The 9,889-nt window shown below is 46.4% G+C and overlaps 1 protein-coding gene across 1 annotated transcript in view; it reads left to right on the forward strand.

Moving 5' to 3' along the window:
• Positions 1–9,194, forward strand: part of LOC147100916 (solute carrier family 2, facilitated glucose transporter member 1) — a 47,650-nt gene extending 38,456 nt beyond the window's left edge. Inside the window, exons 9-11 of the mRNA XM_085967524.1 lie at positions 233–334; positions 2,518–2,721; positions 5,088–9,194. Coding sequence (XP_085823650.1) covers positions 233–334; positions 2,518–2,721; positions 5,088–5,291 — 510 coding nt within the window. The 3' untranslated portion in view covers positions 5,292–9,194. The remainder of the gene's footprint in view (positions 1–232; positions 335–2,517; positions 2,722–5,087) is intronic.
• The last annotated feature ends 695 nt before the right edge of the window (positions 9,195–9,889 follow it).

Consider the following 9,889-nt stretch of genomic DNA (forward strand, 5'->3'; position numbering starts at 1 on the left):
CCTACCTGAGGGCCACCGCCGGCCCAAATTGGTCCTCCTCAGACCTCTGGGCACCCGATTGGCATTTACAGCTCGTTTGAACAAATATGTTGCCGAGGGCCGATTTGGCTCAAGCCTCGGGCCTCTGACATCTGGCGTGCGCTCCCAACCGGTCGACCGTCCTTGCGCCCGTAAACGGACAGGATCGAGTGTCTAGGCCAAAGTTGCCAATCTGCTGTTTTTGTTTCTGCAGCTGTTTGTGGTGGAGCGGGCTGGGCGGCGAACTCTTCACCTGATCGGCCTGGCTGGTATGAGTGGATGTGCGATTCTGATGACCATCGCACTCGTCCTTCTGGTGAGAGACATGTTCAGCGATTCATTCTGCAGCGCTTACCTTGTTAAAAGAACTTGCTTCATTTAAAGAACGCCAAAGTCAAAGATAAACAACATTAAAGATAACTTTTGTGAACAGTGGTCAGGTAGCCCAAACTCACTTCATATAACCAGTGGATAAAGGAGACTGTCATTCCATCACTCTGGGTTGGGGCCCAGGTCCTAGAGATGATCGATCAGCATCCAGTTCATTCCATCCCCTCCAATCTCCCATTATTGATCAACAAGAGGCAGTTAACGGGAATTACTTAAACAAATATAAAGGGGCTGCCAGATGCATTAAAAAAAAAAGATATTAGAGAGTTCACTATAAGCCAGCACATCAAACAAAAACTATTATTTGAGTAATTAGCTCAACTATGAGATTATTTTACAAGAAATTTTTCAGGGACAGAGATAAGAAAGAACAAAATAAGTCTATCAAACCCTTCCTTCTAAAGGCCATGTAGAACTTGCACATTCATGGATTTTATCCAATTTATTTAATCTCCTGTTGAATAACCATGAATAAAGCTCTGTGAAATTTTTTCTATGCCCATTTTAATTCAAACCAAATGATTGTCAGATATAATACTTCCAACATTTTAATCCCAAAAGGGAATTGGATATATACTTGAAAAGGAGAAATGTGCAGGGCTCTGGGGAAAGAGCAGGGGGAGTGGGACTAATGGGAGGGCTCTTTCAAAGAGCCGGCGCAGGCACGATGGGCCGAATGGCCTCCTGCTGTGCTGTACAATTCTAAGTAAATGGGTAGTCGGTGAGAAGCATAACTAGATGTAAAACGTTCTAATTTAATGTGTGATTGCTCCTCGGTGATCATTTTGAGGGACCGTATAAAGACTGTTTGGCTGCTGGCGGCACAGGTTAAATAGTTGTGTTGAGCACTATTTACAATAGCAGAATTTGGTTGAATAAAGTTGATTCTAGCCCAGATTACTTAACACTTCCTCTTTAGCTTCAATTTGGGGTAATTGTGGCTCACGACAGCTATGCTTAGACTTTTGGCCTATTTAGTGTGTTGCCCTGATGTTGTGTGCAGTTCCAGGAAGAAGATATTCACCAGTATGATACCGGGACTTAAAGGGTTAAATTACGAGGCCAGGTTGCACAGACTGGGCTTGTACTCCCTCGAGTTTAGAAGATTAAGGGGTGATCTAATCGAGGTGTTTTAGATGATTAAAAGATTCAATAGGGTGGAGAGAGAGAAACTATTTCCTCTGGTGGGGGGAGTCCAGAACAAGGGGGCAGAACCTTAAAATTAGAGCCAGGCCGTTCAGGGGCGAAGTCAGGAAGCACTTCTTCACACAAAGGGGTAGTGGAAATCTGGAACTCTCTCCCAAAATGCTGTTGAGGCTGGGGGTCAATTGGAAATTTCAAAACTGAGATTGATAGATTTTTGTTGGGTAAGGGTATTAAGGGTTACAGAACCTGATGGAGTTGAGATACAGATCAGCTGTCATCTAATTGAACGGAGGAACAGGCTTGAGGGGCTGAATGGCCTCCTCCTGTTCCTGTGTTCCGAAGAGAGGCTGATTGTCAGTTATACAACGGTGGGTTTCCAGATATTTGATTAATTCTGCATAAAATGGGAAGGGTGACTCTGTCAGAGATGAAATCAAACTGCTGCAACACAACCGGAAATCAAAGAAATCCACTGGGCGTTTTCTTCCCTCGCCATTGAAATTTAACTTCGGATCGGCTGCAATTGGTAGCTGTGGTATAAGCAGGATTTTAAATAGGACCAGCATGGTGGCAGCGAATGGTAGCACGAGGTGGGCGCGTGCCCATAGTTCTTCACATGGCGAGTTCCCAATTTTGTGGGGAGGGTTGTCCCAGTGAGGACGAGCATTGGCGGAGGCACAGTGGGCCGAGTAGCCTCCTTCTGTGCTGTACCATTCTATGATTGCTCCTAGCAGCCAGCAAGAGCCCGAGAACAGGACTTCAGTCCATTGGCTTGGGAAGATGCGCAACAAAAGGAGATCAAAGAAAAGCTCCCCCCCCCCCACCACCCCCCCCCCCAAAATGGAAAGTCAATGCTGTAAAAAGAAATGGACACTGAGGAGATTTTGTTGCATTTTATACTTTGGGAATGAGCTGGATTTTTGTAAATATATAACACTTAATATGTTGTTTTTTGTTGCGTAGGACCAACTGGCTTGGATGAGCTACATAAGCATTATTGCCATTTTTGGGTTTGTGGCCTTCTTTGAGATTGGCCCTGGTCCAATCCCGTGGTTTATCGTTGCCGAACTTTTCAGCCAAGGCCCCAGACCAGCAGCCATTGCCGTGTCGGGCTTGTCCAACTGGACCGCAAATTTCATCGTTGGCATGGGCTTCCAATATATTGAGGTAGGTGTATTGTGTCGTTTAAGCACGGCCCCAAATTACGGAGGGGGGTGGTGGGGACGGTTGCTGGGACGGGGGGGAAGCATTAAAGAATGATTATCTGGAGTGGGAAAATATGGAGACAATACGACCGAGATTTCAATGAAACGGTAAATTTTCATTTTGGAGTCAGCAGGGAACCTCGACTGCAGGCCATGCATTCTGGGGAATTGGGGGCGGTGCCCATGAATGGCTGGTGGGCGAAGCTCTCCACCAGTAATGCATATTTGAAACATTGGGCCCTCTGTCACTTGAACTGGGACAAGCACCCAGCAGTAGTATGATCCATCCAAACTTGGGTTGTGTCTGGAGAAAGAACACCAACAGGGTCAGGTCTTCCAGTGGCGCTGGAGTAATTTGAGGTGATGAATAGCGAACATCACACAGCACCAAAGCCTGTTGATTAAAGGCGATGTTTTTTGTGAGGGTAATTTGGAAGTGTTGTGGATTGGGTTCACTGTCCTGCACATCTCACTGAGAGAGGCTCTACACTGGGGTGGAGCCTCACCAAGTGTATTTAGGTGCATTGGTATCGATGTATCAAATACAACACTGACCAGGTGCAGCCCCCAGCACAAACAGCGGGCGTATCCGCGCTAACGAGATTTTGGCCGCCATGCGGATAAAACCATCTGACCGAAGCTGCCCGAAGTCTCCACCTTCCCAGTGCCTCCCGTCGTTGTTAACAGTGCAGAGAGCTGATGGAGGCTTCGGGCAGCTTCAGTCGGCTGTTGGCTCTGTTAACAGCTCCAGTCGGCTGTTCGCTCTGTTAACAGCTCCAGTCGGCTGTTGGCTCTGTTAACAGCTCCAGTCGGCTGTCCGCCCTGTTAACAGCGCCAGTCGGCTGTCCGCCCTGTTAACAGCGCCAGTCGGCTGTTGGCTCTGTTAACAGCTCCGGTTGGCTGTTGGCTCTGTTAACAGCTCCAGTCGGCTGTTCGCTCTGTTAACAGCTCCAGTCGGCTGTTGGCTCTGTTAACAGCTCTGGTCGGCTGTTCGCTCTGTTAACAGCTCCAGTCGGCTGTTGGCTCTGTTAACAGCGCCAGTTGGCTGTCCGCTCTGTTAACAGCTCCAGTCGGCTGTCCGCCCTGTTAACAGCGCCAGTCGGCTGTCCGCCCTGTTAACAGCGCCAGTCGGCTGTTGGCTCTGTTAACAGCTCCAGTCGGCTGTTGGCTCTGTTAACAGCTCCGGTCGGCTGTTGGCTCTGTTAACAGCTCCGGTCGGTTGTTCGCTCTGTTAACAGCTCCAGTCGGCTGTTGGCTCTGTTAACAGCGCCAGTCGGCTGTTCGCTCTGTTAACAGCTGCGGGAGGCGGTCAGCAGGTGGAGATGACAACTTGTATTTATATAGCGCCTTTAATGTAGTAAAACGTCCCAAGGCGCTTCACAGGAGTATTTTAAGACAAAAAATTTGACCCCGATCCACATAAGGATAAATTAGGGCAGGTGACCAAAAGCTTGGTCAAAGAGGTCGGTTTTAAGAAGCGTCTTAAAGGAGGAAAGAGCGGTAGAGAGGTTTAGGGAGGGAATTCCAGAGCTTAGGGCCTCAGCAACAGAAGGCACGGCCACCAATGGTTGAGCGATTATAATCAGGGATGCTCGAGATGGCAGAATTAGAGGAGCGCAGCTATCTTGGGGTGGGGGGGGGCGGTTGTGGGGCTGGAGGAGGTTACAGAGATAGGGAGGGGCGAGGCCATGGAGGGATTTGAAAACAAGGATGAAAATTTTGAAATTGAGGTGCTGCTTAACCGGGAGCCAATGTAGGTCAGCGAGCACAGGGGTGATGGGCAAACGGGACTTGGTGCGAGTTAGGACACGGGCAGCAGAGTTTTGGATCACCTCAAGTTTGCGTAGGGTAGAATGTGGGAGGCCAGCCAGGAGTGCGTTGGAATAGTCGAGTCAAGAGGTAACAAAGGCATGGATGAGGGTTTCAGCAGCGGATGAGCTGAGGCAAGGGGCGGAGATGGGCGATGTTACAGAGGTGGAAGTAGGCGGTCTTACTTATGCTGCGGATATGTGGTCGGAAGCTCATTTCAGGGTCAAATATGACACCAAGGTTGTGAACAAACTTCGAGTAAAGCTGCTGGAAGACCTGACTTTGCCTGAAATCAGTGGAGTTTTGAAATCGGTAAATACTGAGCCGGACAAAATAGCCGGCTGGCTTTAAGTGGCACCTTTGTAATTGACGCCTATGGTGATGGTAATTGGTTAGCGCCCGATATAGGTGCCTGTCCCTGATAAGCACCACCGGTGGAAGGGGTGGGGGCTTTATCACCAAATGTCAGAACTTGTTTTTGTCATTGAAAGGATTTCTTTCCCCCCCTCCTCTCAACAGATCCTCTGTGGTCCTTACGTTTTCATCATCTTCACTGTGCTACTGGTCCTCTTTTTCGTATTCACCTACTTCAAAGTCCCTGAGACCAAGGGCAGGACATTTGATGAGATTGCCTCCGGTTTCCGCCAGGGAGTGGGGGTCAACTCTCCAGAGAAACTGACCCCGGAGGAGCTCAACAGTCTCGGGGCAGACTCCCAGGTTTAACGGGGAGTGGTGCCAGAGCAGCCGAATAGGAGCCAACGGGACTAGCGAGTGCCCACACTACTGACAAAATATGTAACGAGATGGGGGTGACTGGCCTGTCAGCAGATTCCTCTGGTTGTGTAGGAAGCGAGCTTTGATTGTTTACCAGTTACACTTCTCCATTTGAGCAAAATGTTGTTGTGGTCAGAAAGCAAAACTAACTTTTTGAATATCTTACGGTTTTGACTGACGTAATTATCAATTAATGTTTCAAAGCTTTCCATGTATAGAATTAAATATTTATATGTCGAATATGTTTATAGTGTTTATAGTACAATAAATTATAGAGCTAAAATTAATGTAAATATAATGAGCTACTTTCATGATATTATAATGTACAAACGTCATAGAATATGCTCTAGTTTCTATAGCCGTTGATGGTTAGTTGTATATGAATAGTTACTTTTTGTACAGCATGTATTGTAGAAAGCTACTTCAGGTTCACCAGGTCTGCCCTTAATATATAAAAGAAATGTTTGCCATAAGTGGAGAGCATTTCACATCGCCTGGAAATTCCTGTGGGAGATATTAGCAGACGAAAGCTGAGCGTATTTGTGTAGCTTTCCTCTGTGTTATTTTAGCACAGCTGTTAACCTACTTAGAATAATTCTGCTGATGTTAAAATATCAGACAGAGGAACATCATCCAAACAAGTTAATCTGAACTTGTCCACTTGGCCGGCGCGGGCTGGATGGGCCGAATGGCCTCCTTCTGTGCTGTAACCATTCTATGAATTTAATATTGGCCAGCAGCAATGTCCAGGTCGATATGACCAGCAGCCATTTCCTCCACAATAAATACACTGTTGCCTAGTAGTACATAATTTATTAGTAACTTTTTAAAAACACTTGAAGTAAATGATGTGTGCGCTGGAAAGGGAGTGGTGTGGGAGGGTTATAGTCACTGATGTGCCAAAAACTGCTGTTGCAGGCAGTTTGATGCAAGTGTCTGGTGAATTAAACAGTAAAAGCTCACAGGGACCTTAGTGATGTTGTGTAGGTTTGTGAGAAATGATTGGCGTTTGCAGCTACCGAAACCAGCATTTTGTTCTTTCTCACCCTGACGCTTTTGACAAATCAACTGCTTACGTGCTGCAGTTGGCAAAACAAATGAATTTGTTTTCCTCCTAAAAGTACTTTCCACAAGGTCCCATTTTCAAACGAAGGTATTATTTCCAACAAACATGACTTCAGAATGTTTGGCTGTAAACTGTAACGGCGTAAAGTATTGACCTGTGAAAAGCCGCCACCTTCAGCCCTGTGCCAACCCTGAGCTTATCCAAATATTGGTCGGTTGAACCTCCAGGATATGTCCTTGCACAAAAGGGCTTTCGTTTTCAATTTTTACTGACTTTTTGTAATCAATTCCAGGATTTTTAAATGATTTCCCTCAAAGTTAACAGACTTGCTCGCTGCATGATTTCTGGAAATCTTCGATTTTCATAAGCCTGGTGAAGCACCTTCTGTCAGCGGCACACACAGACCCTGCCATGGCTGCAGCGTTGTTCTGGGTTCCTCTCTGCCCAGACCTCACACTGGGGCTCATTGTCTCTCTGCAGTGTCCTAGTTGTCCCTCAGTCGAATTCCCAGCCTGTTTATGATCTGTCTCCCCCTCCGATGTCTCCTGTGACCTCTTCATGCCCAAACTATACAGTCTTCTCCAGTGTCCGCAGGTGGTGTTGAGCACGAGCTCACTATAACTCAAAGCCAGACCTGCCTGAGGCCGATCTGGACGATGTGCGACAGTGTGAACTGGGTGACAGCGAGTCGGCAGCCCGTTCTACACCTCTCCCCGTTATTATCTCCCCATTTGGGAATACAATTTGTGAGGGATGTAACACAGGCTACCTGTTCCACACTATCGCACACAGTCCAGACCCACCCCCGGGTTTCAATCCCTTTCCAACGGTTGGAGGCTTTTAAAAAAAAACTAAAACATTTCTATTCATCATAAATAAAAGAATAAATTGCTTCATTTAGGTTAGGCAGTTTTTATACATTGTTAAATTTGGGGATAGATAGAAAAAGGTATAAACAGAATGATATGTAAAAGGAAATATTTTATTTTGGTGATGCTTAAAACATTTTTTGTATTATAAATAATAGAAATAAAACTAGTGCAAAAAAAGCCTTTGCAACTGTTCAAAGGAGGCTGAGGGGGTTCGATGTGACTAAAGTGATGAGTGAAAGGGCATTTTTTTCTTCATTTTCAGTTTTGAGACCCGACTGTGGATAACGGCCCTTCTGACCCAACCCGATCCTCCGAGGGAGTCACCGTGACACAGCACAAGTCCTGAGGGCAGCTGACACACTCCAATCAATCAACTTACAGAAAGTGGGTCAGCCACAAGTTGAACTATTTGAGTGTGTGGGCTGCCTTCGGGAATTGAGTTGGGCCAGGAGGGGTGCTGAGCAAGCCGGGCTGAGTTAGGAGGCCTGATGTTGGGTCAGGTGGGCTGGCATTGGGAATCGGGAATCGGTTGGGTTTGGAAGGCAGGTGAGGTCAGGTGAGGTCAGGAAGGCGGATGAGGGAGCTGGCTTGGGTTAGGAGGCCTGACATCGGGAGAGTGTCGGGCCAGGTGGGTGGATATTGGGAGTCAAGTCAGGTAAGGTCAGGGGTCGAGAGTTGGCCAGGTAAGGTCGGGGATCGAGAGTTGGCCAGGTAAGGTCGGGGATCGAGAGTTGGCCAGGTAAGGAGGGCCAATCATTTGGAGTTGAGTTGTGTTCGATCAGGAGCAATGTTCCTTGTAATCTGTGCGGCTGTGCAGCGCTCCAGGGAACCCGCGCAGCCGGCTTACCAACTTTTCAGTACAAAAACCCTGCATGCGAGGTGACGTAATAAAACTCACTACGCACTTGGTTTGAACATAAAGCAAGGCTTTAATCAACTTGTTTCAGAACATGGAAGTCTAGTTGTATTTCACTAGCTCCTTGTCTTACAAAATGTCCCTGGCAAGCTGGGGCCAATGCCCGAGTATTTATACTCCTTGGACGGCGCCACCAGCTGGCTGTCCAGTGTTATTTCATAAGTAGTTTCTTGATGATGAGATTTATAACATGAGGTATTTTGAATGGCCCACGTAGACCCTTAAAGGGGCCGCACAGGACCAAACAAAATTAGAAGGAACATTGATCAGGAGGCCTGTCATAGATGAGTTAGGTTGGGTTGGAGATTCACAAAAGTCTCCATTAGTCCATTCCCACTCCAGTTTGCTGATGCAGCTGGTTAAAGACATTTAAGTGATGCCGGTGGTGCCAATTTACGTGCTTGAGATGTTTGAAAACATCGGGGGTAATTTTAACCTAATTCGACGGGCGGGAAATCCATGGGATCGGGTGGTTTACTCCTGCCCAATATTACACCCGACTGACTTCAGTGGAGAGTGAAATGGGGCGGGGTGTGAGAGCAGCCCTGCCCTCAATCCCGTGGGTTTCCTGCCGGGTTAGGTTAAAATTACCCTCATTATTTCCGATGAGTTGTGATTGGCCTTCTGCTGCCGTCACTCGACGATAATCGGACTTTGAAATCATGTTTATAAAAAAAAAACCTTACTTTCTAAAAAGAGAAAATATTCCCCATGGTGAATAAATAAGCAAATCTGTTGGTTGGTTTTTTGTTAACATTACATTTTATTTTGGATTGGTAACTGGACTTCATTAAAAATGAAAACTTCTTTGGGGAATTGAGAGACAACGTGTGAAGATGAACAGCCCGAGGTGAGCACTGAGTCTGGTAGCACGCTCCGCAGACACTCCGCTTTGTTTAAATAGACTTTGTACACTGAGATTTTGTATTCATTTCTTGTGAAGCTCACCTTAGTGACAACTAAGCTGAAAATTAAAAAAAAATATTTGAGCAACAAAATGTGTGGTTTGATGTTTTCATTGAGCAGTTAATAATACATCTCTGGATAATGTAAGATCCTTGTGGCTACAAGTTCTCTCTTGTCCCCCTCCTGAAAGTTACTCCTCCCTGTGGCCGCTAACTTCTTTGATAATTAGTCGGCATGTTCAGTTCTGCGACCTTCTTCATGGATGATTTTTGATAAACTAGTGACACATGTTGTGTCTTGATGCATGACTTCACTGTCTGGGATAACAATAACAACTTGCATTTATCTAGCATCTTTAATGTAGTGAAGTGTCCCAGGGCGCTTCACAGGAGCATTCTCAAACAAAATTTTACACCGAGCCACATAAGGAGATATGAGGACAGGTGACTTGGTTAAAGAGGAAGGTTTTAAGGAGCGTCTTAAAGGAAGAAAGAGAGGTAGCGAGGCAGAGAGGTTTATGGAGGGAATTCCAGACCATAGGGCCCAGGCAGCTGAATGCACGGCCGCCAATGGCAGAGCGATGGAAATCGGGGAACGCAAGAGGCCAGAGACCAGTCTGAAACTGCTTCAGTTTTCAAATCTATAACTGCAACTGGTCAAAAGGGAAGTTTATAAAGTTTCCAGGCAGTTTTTGGCATTGGCCCAGAACCTTTTAAATGTCATTTTTGACCTTAATGTTAGCAGAGAGTAAAAATGTTTAACTGGGGGAAGGCCAATTTCAGTGGGA

This window comes from Somniosus microcephalus, chromosome 25, assembly GCF_052327205.1.
Source record: "Somniosus microcephalus isolate GS21.2 chromosome 25, FLI_Smic_1.0, whole genome shotgun sequence".
NCBI classification, from domain to species: Eukaryota; Metazoa; Chordata; class Chondrichthyes; order Squaliformes; family Somniosidae; genus Somniosus; species Somniosus microcephalus.